Below are 13596 nucleotides of genomic sequence, written 5' to 3'. Positions count from 1 at the left end.
CTGTTACTACCTCCCAGTTCTTCAAACCATGAAAGGGACTAACACCAGAATTGACAATGGGAGTGAGCTAGCAATGAGCCTGTTCAGGCATGAAGAGGTCTAACATAATACTAACTTACAGATGCAGTGAAATATTTGAGGTACACCAAAGTGAGTCATAAACTTGGGCCTGCTGGAATTTGCATAGTCAAAAAGTTATGGACCAGTTGAGTGAGGCTACTTGCACTTGACCGTTCTTTTATAAGGAAAGAGTTATATCTAAAAGCAAATCAAAGGTGTAAGGAATACAACACTGGAATAAAGTAACATATTAGCCAAGAAACATACAACCGTGTAGTATAGCAAAACAGTTGTATTTGGTTGCACCTCAAACAATGTTGCAAGAACAAACAGCTAAGTTGCCATGTGTGGTTTTAACATTTCAATTCTACACATTTTTAATAATTAACAAGTGAAATTTAATATTATCTTCTTACGGATTTTAGGTAATATTATATATTTTTCTATCCATTGAACTTGTAAGGTCTACTGTTCAAACACTACAGCTGTAAGAAGATTGCTAAATCCAATACTTGGTTGTCTAAGTTTGTACAGGGGTGCATAAATGTACATTTTTTGACCTCAAGTATTAAAGTGAACAGCTAAACACAACTTTAGAATATTGTTTATAGACATTAAACAATTGTTTTATTGAGATCCTGGGAACACATTTGCATGAAGGAAGTTGCACTTTTTTTTTTATCAACCAGTTGACAGCACTGTCAGAAGGAATATAGTCTAGAATAATTGACCATTCTACTAGAACTTATTTGATTTTAAATCTAATTATTTTACAGAATCATTATTATGTAAAATTCAGCATTAGAAAAACTGACAGACATAACCAAAAAGCTTTAAGAAATTTTTGAGGAAAGAATCTTTTGTTCATTTAAACAGTACTTAGAAGTAGGAAACATAATAGACAGCCTACTGTCTCTCATGTGATTTTTACTTTGTCTGTAGAAACACCCTCAGCCTGAGAACTCTTTTGACTCATTTCTATATTTTTCTTTGCAATCCTGAAAACAACAAGGTCAACAAAGATTTAAGCAATTTCAAAACGAGATAACATATCCAGAATTCCATTAATTATATATCAACTTTTTTTTTTTTTTTAAATAAACAAAACAACTATCTACTCTATGCAGCAATCCCACTATTGGTAAATAGTTAACACAACAGAAAATAAATTCTCTTAACAGCATTCAAAGGCTTCATTCAGGAATAATGGCTAACATTTTTTTAAGCACTTACAATATATTTTTACAGTATGTCATCAGTTTTTATTTTTTTATACAGTTTTACAGTATATCATCAAATAGTCCAAGTAAAGGCTTGACATCACTGATTTCATCATCCAGAAGATATCTAATGAAGAGTAAGAGAGAAACAAACAAATAAATTAGGTACAATATATCAAAATCTATGAAATCAGGAGCACTATGCAAACTGTATCCTAAAGACATCAAGACAAACAAAATAGTTGTTTTTTCCTTCCTAAGAAAAGTTAACTGCTACTACTAACTGTGCAAATTCATCTTTTAAAAACACAGTTGTAAGAAATTAATGAATTGCCACAAAGAACTAAACACCTGAACACTGGGGCAACAGAAAAAACTCACATAGCTTTTCATTACCTGGGCTCTATTTCTTCTTCCTGTTCTTTTGTGAAAAAAAAATCTTCTTTCCTAGTGAATTTAAAAGAGTCGGAGATTGTTTTTGAGATTGAAGAACACTGTATATTTTTCAGCTCTTGTGAAGGATTTGAATGCTTTTCTTCTTGAAAACTCATCTGCAAGACAAACATTAAAATAACGGTTAAAATAACTAACTGAAAGACAAACTGCCATTATTGTAGTATGTAGGATAGATATTTACATCGGTATTATCATAATTGACAAGGCTTTAAGCACACAATAAATATATGCTTGGATGACTTTGCAGAACTGTGGCTATTGAATAGATATTTTCAAAAATCATTCTATATAAAGTGAATTCACAGGTGAAAGCTTCTGTAGTTCTGGTGAACTCAAGTCCTATCTGTTTGAATCATGACCATCACACTGAACACACAATGCATGTTTCTTCCACATTTGGACAACTCAGAGAGGTTCAGAAACTCTCTCTGTCTGAAATGATGCACATGTCAGATATGGTAAGTATATTTGCTCATGAAAGACTAATATAAGTATAGGTGATCATGTTATAAAATTATTTTTACTCACCATATTTATATATCCACTCTGTACACGTAATTCCACTTTTGATGAGCTATTAAGCACAGAAAAGAATGGGTTCTGACTACTGGTCTCACCTTGTAATGTGCAAGAACTGAAAATATGAAGTTGAATAATATAAGTATTATTTACAGAAGTGCAAAGTGGTTTACTTTTCAGTTCAGGACTTTCCCCCTACACTTAAATGATTTCAAACTATTTATCAATTCTATTTTTTTAAGTTGAAATTTCACTCTATTTTATCAGTGAACAAACAACCTTCTATACATTTAATTATACATACAAACATATAAATGTGAATGCAAATACAAGTAAAATATTGACAATATTTTATAACAATAAAATTGCAATTAATTATATAATGCTTACCCTTTTGAAATGTCACTTGTAGCTTTGCTTGTTGTATACTTGCAAGGTGTTTCATGCTCATCTGGAACGTGAAGGCAGGTATTTCCATGGTCTATGTAAAAATGATTTATTTTTTTTTTTCTTAAAAGCCAGAAACAGCCTAAAAACACTGCAAATATTTTACACAGTATCATCAATAATAGTTTGAAAAGCTGATATCCACGCTGCAGCCCACGGAGGAGCCCATGGCACAGGAGGTCGATGCAGCCTGGAGGAGGCTGCGGCCCACTGAGGAGCCCCCACAGGAGCGGGCCCCGGGCCAGAGCTGCAGCCCATGGAGAGGAACCCACATGGGAGCAGGGGGTCTGGGGGGAGCTGCCCCTGATGGACAGACCCCATGGTATGGATCCATGTTGGAGCAGTTCTTGAAGAGCTGCTGCCTGTGGGAAGTCCACGCATGATCAGTTTGGGAAGGATGACATCCCATGGGAGGGACCCCACATGCAGCAGGGGCAGAGAGTGACTGTGATGGAGCAGCGGAGATGAAGTGCTAGGGACTAACCACAGACCTCATTCCCCCACACTGCTAGTGAGGAGTAGGTAGAATAGGGTAAATGGGGCAAAGGTGTTTTTAGTTTGATTTTAGTTCTCACTGCTGTAGTCTGTTATCAATATGTAAAAAATTACATTATTTGTCCTGAATCTGTTTTGCAAGTGACATAACTGGTGAGTGATCTCCCTTGTTCTTATCCCAACTCACGAGCTTGTTTTCATCATATTTTCTCCCCCTTTTCTATGAAGGAGCAGGAGTGAGAGAGTAGCGTGAAAGAACTGAGCTACCTGTCAGGGTTAAACCACCGCAACTCTGTAAAAAAATTTGTATACAGTACAGAATTTATTTTATTAAAACAATCTTACCCAATTCTCCACTGGAAAAGTCACTAGCATATACTAATATTTCATCATCAAGATCATTCCAAATGTCATCTCTCAGTTCGGAGTTCACGTCTGAAGCACCTGAAAAACACCATCTGCTTTTATCTCTGTTAGTCAAGTTATGCATTGAAGATTCTTTAAGATATTTTTTGATGTCATTGTCTCTTGGCTTTTCTCACTTACAAATACTGAATGATTCAAAGAGAAAGCTGTAATCCATGGACAAGTACAACAAAAACTTCTGTGTTTTAAAACCAGTTGTTCAATCTACTGAAAGAAGGATTGTCACATATGCACTCTTTTCTGTGTTATTTTGAGAAAAGTTATCCTCACTGTAGATTCTAGTGAATAAGCCTTAAAAAAATAAAACTTTTCAAATACCACAATTTCATTCTTTTCCTTTGTCAGAAGTATTAGAACCCAGATTTAAGACTTTTAATTTGGTCCTTTCTTCCCTTCAGATCTCCAAAAGCCTAACTGCTGTCTTCCTCTCGTCCAATCCAATGCCTAAGAACTAGCCATGTGTGGTGGTTTTACCGTGGTAGGCAGCTAAACACCACAACCGCTCTCTCACTCCCCCTCCTTAGATGAGGAGGGGAAGAAGTAAAGTAAAGAACAACTCATAGGTTGAGATAAGGGTAATTTAATTAAAGGGGAAAAAAATAATAATTATTAAGGAAAGATTATTATTAACCAAACAATTTAACTAAAGGGGAAAAAAAGGGGGGGGAAGGGGAAAAGGGAGGGGGAAAGGGAAAACAAAACAAAACAAAACAAATAAAGGCTATGTGGAAGTGCAGAGGAAAGAAATTACTCTCTACTTCCTACCAACGAGCGATGCTTGACCACGTCCTTGAAACAGGGCCTCAACGCACGTAGCCAGCATTCAGGAGGAGGACCAACATTTTCATGAGAGCCCACCCCTCCTCTCTTCCTCCTGTTTCCACCTTTTATTGCTGAGTGTGACATCATATGGTATGGAATATCCCTTTGGCTGGTTTAGGTCAGCTGCCCTGGTGATGTTTCTCTTCTCACTTTTTACCCACCCCCTTGGAGGGTTAGAGAGAGTCCTGATGCTGTGCCAGCACTGCTCAAGCAGCAGACACAACACTGGTGTGATCCCACTGCTGTTCTAGTGCCAAGTGCAGAGCACAGCACTGTATGGGCTGCTGCAGGGAAAGTTAACATCCCAGCCAGACCCAGTACACCATGACAAACACATTTTCAAGCACTATTGTTAACATTCTTAACTAAAGTGTGATACTTAATGTTTTAAAGTACTTTATTTTCTGGTGCAAAGACAATTTCTCTCACTTTCTCTCCCTTTCATTTGTTGTGTTCTCTTTCTTCACTACCAATCCAATTCTTTGCTGATTTTTTTTAATCTCTTTTCTGCCATACTCCCCCTCCAGCACCAGACAAGTGCCACAGCCCTAATATGTCTGAGGAACCCTGATCTAGATTTCCCTTTCAACAGAGGGAAAGCAGGACAGGCTCAAATCAAAGATCCACTTCCACAGTGGCTGGAAGAAGCACTTTGAAGGCACTTATATTGTAAATTTGGGTGTGTAAATTTGTAAATTTGGGTGTGTACAGTCAGCATGGTGCATTATTACAGACATGCACACACTTTAAAATACCTGAACCATAGGCTTAGATCACTACATTTCACAGTATATTCTCAACTCCTTGCATTTATTCATATAGCATGGAAAGACATCGTATCACAGATGCAGATAACCCTATATAAATCATAGAATTTGACACCTTTTTTCATTAGAACTATTTTGGTTGCATTTTTAAAACGTAGCTGGCCCAGTCAATATGGCCAAGATTACCTCTTCTGGTACTATCCAGTTACATCTATCATGTCCTCTTGATGACAGAGTATTTGCCTTAAGATTTCTTCAGCATAGAGTATAGCTATACTGGAATATTCACCTATCTTCCTGTGAATGTATTGTTATACACAGTTATATTGTATACTAACTGACTCCCACAAAGCAACTGATAATATGGTTATGCAACAGTCTTCCATCTTAAGACTAAGTAACAAATATAGCAGATAAATGAGTACGGCAGGAAAATCTGAAGTATAAATTGAAAGGAACAGGGTTGCAATCCCACCTTCAGAGTATTAAGTAAAAACGAAATGATGCAGTATAGATGCAACCACTTAAGGAAATACAAGCTAAAAATATATCAGTTTATCTCAGCAGTGTTTCTTATATGTCTGAATATGTTCTATACATTGATGTTGCTACTTGTTTAGCCAAAATCTTGTATAATCAAAACCTGATTCACATAAATTTACAGTAACCAAATACAACAGCAAAGAGCATGCAGTGAGGAGAATATCATGGTTACATACTGATAATAAAGACTGATCATTTAACCACAAATGTAAAACATTAATGTCATTTCACTGCAAGAGAAATAGAACAAAGAAATGTTTTTTCAGATAGAGATATTTTCTAGTTATGAACTCAGTTATTGAACGGTCATATTTTGTTAACCATCAAACAAAAAGCTCTTATTTCACTAACTTCTTTCAGTAGGTATGAAGTTAAGAAGAAAAGGTAAGTAGGAGGAAAGTTCCTTTTGCACTACAAGTGGCTTCAGTGGAAATATATTAAAGGAAGTATTTACAGATTTGTACCCTCATATATTTGAATTTACTCGTTACTGGTTCATATAAAAATACATGTACAGGCTTAGATCTGCATTTGCAATTCTTACTGATACCAGAAAAAAAGCCAACGAAGGCCACTGTATTTCCCTATACATTCAGCATTCTATAATGCTGTATTGTTTACTGTGGTGATTTCAAAAAGTTTGAGTTTATAAGGTACGTACAACTCGAAACAGTGAAAATGATGATTTCAAAGATTAGTAATAACTTACTACTCTTTCCATAATTCCAGGATTGCAGTTGTTTCTGAGATATTCCTAGGCTATTAACATTATCTACCAGGTCCACTGAAGGTGACGAAGACAACTGTTTATTGCCAGACCTATTTAAAAAAAATAGTTGCATGTCACTAAAACAGTTAAAGAAAGCTGCAACAAAAATGATTTTATTCAGAGAACAGTTGTTAGTTGTGAAAATTTAACATAATACCTAAATTAGAATATATATATATGTGTGTATATATATGTGTGTATATATATGTGTGTATATATATGTGTGTATATATATGTGTGTATATATATGTGTGTATATATATGTGTGTATATATATGTGTGTATATATATGTGTGTATATATATGTGTGTATATATATGTGTGTATATATATGTGTGTATATATATATATATAATAAATACCTTGACAACGCTGGCATCAAGGATTTGGATACAAAACCAAAATGTTTGAGATCCACATTCTGAGCTTGATTTAACATCTGCATCTAAAGAAAGCAGGTTATTAACCAAAAAGACAAACATTGAAAAGCACTTTTTAAAATTATCTGACTTATATTATTAATATTGTAACAAGATAGCATATTTTAAAAAATCACTTAAAAATCACTTTAAAAAATCATTACAAAAAAAATCATTTTAAAAATCATTAAAAAAAAAATAGTTCTTGGGATCCATTAAAAAGATTTGAATGACATGCTTCTACTGTAGTTATCCAAGTAGCCTGGCAAAGTCAGTCCGGGTATCACTGACTTTCTTCTATATTAGCTGTAGGCTATATTATTCTCTATTGCAAAGAAACAAACAAAAAAGCTGTGAATAGTAAATAAAACACTCCAATATCTCAAATATCATTCTCTCTGTAGAGAACATCCATTTGGTATTACATTCAAATATGTAAAGTGTAAGCCTTTAAATCTTTCAGAGGTAAAAACCAATGTAGTTTATTTTCTCATAAACAAGTGGATCTCTGTGTCAACACAAACAGGTCTCCTAGTAGCATTACTTTGATGTATACCAGTTTTTGGTTTTGTTCAGGTTGTATTTTGCCAAAATCAAATCACAATACAGTGCCTTCCAATGATGCCTCTGTCCTTAACCTACTAAGATCTATGAAATGCCATAAAAGTAAAAACAAAGAGAAGCGTACCGTTGGAAGCCTTCTAAACAGCAGTGTAACCTGTCAAAGATTCCTGGACCTTTCTATTGCTTTGCTTCTCACGGTCCATACAGACAAACTTGCATGTATTTATTTACCTATGAATTGCTCAAACAAATACTGCAAACAAATATATACAAATACATAATGAAATAAAATAAAACTATTCAAATGCTGACTGTATTCAAACAAACCTTTAATCGCTTTACTGGGGGTACAGATGAAATTGAGTTCCTGCTCCTTAAATCAGCTAAGTACAAAGTAAACTTAGAATCTCCATTCATCTCAGACTTTGGAGGTACTCCAGTTTTACCTGATAAAGAGAATTCAAAGAATCTTCAGATTAGTTTAGAAAGGATAAATCCTAATTCTTTCCAAATCTATGGAAACTTTGCCACTAAGTTCAGTATCTTTTAATAAAAGATTTAATACACTAGTTCAAAGATTTCACACACTAATATTTATAAAAAAAGTCAAGTTTGGTATTGCACTTAAATCATATCCTAAATGATCTGAAAAATATTATTAGTCATTGTAATCCCTACAAAAGTTTTATTAACAAAATGTTTTATTAGTATTTTTATGACTGCATCATAGCAAAAACTTAAGTCTGACTCTTGCTTGCACCACTTCTGCTAATGTAGATATGGAACTATAAATGGAACTATTGTAAATTACACACATCTAAAAGTAAAAGAAATAATAGATTTAATGAAACTCACAGCAGTCATGTCCACATACATCTTTATTTTTACAGCGATGGTTGCACTCTCTGTTCCCATATTTCTTGTAGGTATGCTCTTCTTTAGATCTGCTTCCTAGATAAATACAATACAGAAATGCTCCTTTTTTATTTTGTATGTATTGTTGAGAGAGTACCTCGTGCAGTGTAAGATGGGCTAAAAGTAATCTGGGTCACTGGAGTTTTGTTGCCTTCAACAACACTTTGGGATGCCCAAGCAATGTAGATGGAAAGAAATTAACAAAGACTGAAAAAACAGACACTATCACCATTCTGAGATTCAAGCTGTAGTATTAGACACCAAACACATGATTTTTCTTAATTTCAAATTAATCAAAGAATTGCACTGTAGTCCTTGACAAGGAGAAACAACAGGACTATATTCTTGTTATACTTGAGAAAGAAACAGTATGGATGAATACAGATCTAACTCTGCACTAAAAGTAAAATTCATTTTTCTGTTGACTTTGGTATTAGCCAGACGGTGTGATCTCACCATTTACCTGTATCTACGTCTGCTGCTGGCGGACTGTGCGGTGAGCCGTAATACATACCAAGTGGAGACTCAGCTTCCAATTTTTTATTTGTAACTACTTTACCTCCAACTGTTCTTGGCATTAAGTAAAAGGCTGTAAATGCTTGCTGTATGTCAAGGCCAACTTTGAAAAAAAAAAAAAAACAAAAAACAAAATTAAATTGCTACGAACTGTTTCTGAAACTACTGATTACATCCACTTTTCTAAATGATTTAACTATAAATCTTTATTAAAAGACTATGGGAATCTGTTAGGATAATGTACCATTAAAAGTAAGCTATTATATGAATGGATTCCTAATGACTGAGATTTAAAAAACCCTCCAAAATTAAAGCCATCATTGCTACATAAGTAATGTAGCTATGTAGTATATACTTATCCCCATTAACCATATTTTTCTATGTTTCTGTACAACTAAGTTTATTCCTGGCTTTGCATTGTTGATACAATTTTCACTTTAAAACTGTACAATAGTCTCCGTTACAGGACTATCAGCAGCTCTGTATTGAAAAAGGAGTAAAATGAAAATGTTGATAGTACCTTTGAAGTTGAATGCTAATGTTTCTAGTTCAGGTTATGATTAAACTAAGATTTGTAAGGGACTGTGAGACACCATTTGTAAAAAAGAGTATTTTTGCCTTTAATAGGCAAATATTGCTGGAAAATGAGTCAGGCTTTTCAAAAATGTGAGCATTTCCTTCATGTCCAAAACAGAAGTGTGCTTTAAAGACAACCTGCTTTTAGCACAACTTCAGTTACCAAAGGGACAATTTCAGAGAAACTAACCATTGAGTTGAGTTTTACTGTACTCAGTACAACTTGTAGATAGCTAAGTAGTAATAAAAGAACAATTTTTAATTCATCTTATTTGGTTAGAAAACATTCCTTCCTCCCCGAGGCACAGGTTTATACATAGAAGTACAGATTATTCTAGGTTGGATGACTGTAATAGTACTAATATTTAATGTTTATCATGGAAACATCGAATATACTTCAGTTAATCTAACACACAGTCATGTTCTTTACAAGTGGAGCAGGATGAAGAATTTAATGCAGCCAGTTCATATTTAAATTATATTTCAAATTCTATTTGAAAGCTCGTTACTCTCTCTCCTTATCTACTGCTGTAGCTTCAATTTCATGGAAACTGACATTGAGGGAAACAATGCTTAAATCTTCACACCTTAAGAAACAACATTTTCCGCTGCAGAAATTTCTTGCTGCTGAGGTGTAGATGGATCTGTGTCTAACAATCTTATACACAAAACAAAGAATGGAAAATCTAGCCATTTGCAAATACAGTTCTTCCCAGCATAAGTAATCTATAAAGCTGACAGTTTATGCCTACTAAAAGTTAATTCAACTTGCAGGTGAAGGACAGAAGAGAATCCTTATCTGTACCATCAGAGCAAAATTCTATCTCCTAATAACAATTTTGATGTTTCCCAGTACATTAATATTCTAGTAAATAAATAAATTTGTAATTAGGAAAGTCAGGTAACACTCAACATAGTAAAAAAAAAAAAAAAAAAAAAAAAAAAACAATTCATAGAATTTTGTTTACATTTAAGTTCATTTTATCATATTTTGGTTTGATATACAGTGTTTTAATAATTTATTCAAAATTCTTATGCAGTTGCTTTTAATTACAAGTATACTAATTAACTTACCATAATCAGAACTAATTAAATTTATACTAATGTCCTCTGATTTAAGAGCTCTTCTCACTTCAATTTTCTTCATCCAATTTCCAGTTTTTAGCAACACTGAATCCCTGTAATGTACCAGTAAAGTATTATTAGACATGGTTGATGAAAACAAGACTGTATACTATGGTATCAGTAACCATGTGAGAGTCTTTATTTGGCCTTGGTTCTCAGATTTTGCTTGATAAGTGGCTTAAGAATGATCTTCCAATATTATTTGATCTATAGCCATAAGAGAGCCATGATCAGTTTCAGTTCTGACAAAAGTGCAAGACTTTGGCCAGAACTCGTGTGAAAATCACACAGTTAGAAAAGACTTTTTCTCTCCTCCCATTTGCTCCAAGCATAATTTATCCAACTGGAGAATTTAATCTCTGAGTAAAAAACAATTTTGACAGTGATTTAATTAAAGAAATATAGCTAATAATCACAAGTAACAGCTTGAGAATGTATCTTTTTACTAGATATTCTATGTGTTTTGTATTTATGTGGAAATTAGATTATGATGACTCCTATAACATGGCACCATTGTTGTACTTGTACACATACCTGTGTACTGACAAGCATACAAGTGTGATGTTTTGTTTTTTGTTTTGTTTTTGTACTGAGTCTCATGCAGAGTTTTAGATGACAACTGAGTGACTAGAAAATGCTATAGGACAAAGACTAATTTTGTACCATTTGGCTTCCTTAAAAAGTACTGCCAAAACTGCAAGACAAAGGATTAAATGGCAACACACTTAAAAAGATCTGAGAAAAAAACCTGAACATACATACATTATTTTCTGAATAAAAATTACTTGATTGTCAGCATCTCCTATGATCAATGTAACATAGTGAAAATCTGGTGCTGTTCTCTTTGTCTGTAGCTGCTCAAAGTTTGTTAATTTGATGGTTACTAAGATTTCAGCCAGTGTATCACTGTATTTTGGAAGCTAGAAACAAATGATATAGAAAATGACTTAACTGTTAAAATATGCAAAGTAAAACATGTCCTTCCATAAAGTTTTAAGCACTGACACAAGCAGAAAAGCTCATTTTGAGCAATTTAAAGTACATTTTTTATTTATTGTGCTTCAATGCTCTTACACAGTACTAATCTTCTCCATAGCCAAATATCCTAAATTTGATTAAATATTGAGAAAAAACACAGTCTACATCAAACCCCCTAAATAAACCTCCTCTCTTCTATGGCAAGAGAAGGATACAAGAAGAAAATTGCATATTTTGATACAGTTTTGAGATTAAAGGTTTTGCCATTCCAGCATTCCTCTTTAACAATTTACCATTGTTACACCTTTCTTCTGCAAACAACTTTAGAGACACTCATCAGATATTAAGTCAAATGAAAAACTAAAATAGAACTGATCATTATAAAAATAGTGTTCCATACATGTACATGTATACAATTTTTAACTTCAAAGGTTTCTTCATTTGTACCAAATTCACAAGACACTTTAAGGTTATTTTTCAAATTTCTCATTTCAGAAAACTGAAGCAAAGTGACTATGTGACTCGCTCAAAGACATAGACAGAATGCATATCAGAACCTCAAAGCACACAGGATTAGAACGTTAGATTACACACTGCCATTGAAATGGCACCAGTTACGTTAATGCAATCACTTTATATATATTCCTCAGTGTGACACAGAAAACAAACATTAGTTAATGCGTGTTCTGTAAGTTTTATACAATTGTTTTTCATGTCTCCAGAGTTTTCTTTTATTTTTATTTTTCAAACATTTAAAATAGAACTCTCAGATTCACATACTAAGCTAGAACGTCAACATACTGGTTTGCAACTCTAATATAAATTACTTTTTAGAGAGGGGTGAGGAGAAAGAGAGAAGTGAGGTGTGATAGAGAATGTTTATTCCAAAGCTGTCCTTCAGAGTTTTCAGTTTTGTTTAAGTTTTATTATACAAGGTGGAATGAGGCCACAACACCATGTAATCTTCAACCAGCGAAGGCTTAATATTTTCTAATGTTACTATTTGCTTTCTTTTAACAATCTTAGAATAAAATCATAAAATAAATATAGAAGCATTACCTGTTCAATGTCAAGTTCATATTTTGGAAGATGCAAAACAGATTCTTTTATCTGGTTTCCAAAAGGAGGATGTCTGTTTAAAATCTGTAAAGATTTAATTTCATTTCTGATACATTCAGCTGATCAGAGAAGTTGACACAAATGTAAATTCAAGGAATCAAAGTCACCAGAATAATTATGTCATAGACAAAAGCCTTACCACTACTATTTCTCTACTGTCAGTGATGCCCACAATAACAACATAGCCAAAAGAAAGGAAAATTACAATACATTTTCTGTTGCTATCTCTTCTGTTCAGGTAACAGCCAATGAACTAGCCCATGACCTTAAAAAACTAGTCAGGTTTTATGAGTTGATGCTTCTATGTTGCCCCAGCTTTAGTGAAAACAAAAGAAAACAGAAATTTCAGGGAAACTGGGAAAGACGGCAAGAAAAAAAAAAATTCTAACCCCAAACCTGAGTAAGATCAATTTCATTTAGAAATGTATTACATATTCCAAAACATTGGAAAAGCAGATTCCTCAGAAAAGAAGCCAAGAACCAAATCTAACTCGACCACAATAAGGAGAGTTCTATAGATAATTCAAGAAGAATTTTATTCTATGACCATTTTTTTTTTTTTTTTTTAACTAAAACTAGTAATAACGGTAATTCATGATTTTCACTATCAAGATAAATTAAGTGCAACAGAAAAAAATACAAAAGGAAATATTTATTTACAAACACTGCTAAAAGGGGAATGCATGTTGCCTTTTGTTTCAAATCATGTTAATAAAGGAATTCTTTGTATTTAAGCAACTACTTTCCAAATCCAGCCAAATCAGTAAAGTCATCCACATAAAATTTGCTAAAACAAAACATTACACACATTAAGAAAAAATAAGTAGCCAAACTTTTTAAAATTACCAGCATAAATGAAT

The 13596-nt window shown here is 33.5% G+C and overlaps 1 protein-coding gene across 1 annotated transcript in view; it reads right to left on the bottom strand.

Annotated features, from left to right (window-relative positions):
• Window positions 1-936: 936 nt before the first annotated feature.
• Window positions 937-13596, bottom strand: part of HFM1 (helicase for meiosis 1) — a 37235-nt gene continuing 24575 nt past the window's right edge. Inside the window, 13 exon segments of the mRNA XM_032192319.1 lie at window positions 937-1407; window positions 1677-1831; window positions 2265-2370; window positions 2646-2736; window positions 3543-3641; window positions 6465-6574; window positions 6887-6969; window positions 7835-7953; window positions 8363-8458; window positions 8886-9041; window positions 10589-10692; window positions 11402-11559; window positions 12677-12760. Of these exon segments, the coding sequence (XP_032048210.1) occupies window positions 1341-1407; window positions 1677-1831; window positions 2265-2370; window positions 2646-2736; window positions 3543-3641; window positions 6465-6574; window positions 6887-6969; window positions 7835-7953; window positions 8363-8458; window positions 8886-9041; window positions 10589-10692; window positions 11402-11559; window positions 12677-12760 (1428 nt within the window). The 3' untranslated portion in view covers window positions 937-1340.

This window comes from Aythya fuligula, chromosome 8, assembly GCF_009819795.1.
Source record: "Aythya fuligula isolate bAytFul2 chromosome 8, bAytFul2.pri, whole genome shotgun sequence".
Taxonomy (NCBI): Eukaryota; Metazoa; Chordata; class Aves; order Anseriformes; family Anatidae; genus Aythya; species Aythya fuligula.
Note: the sequence above shows the minus strand (reverse complement) of the source record. Positions and strands in the feature narration are given on the sequence as shown.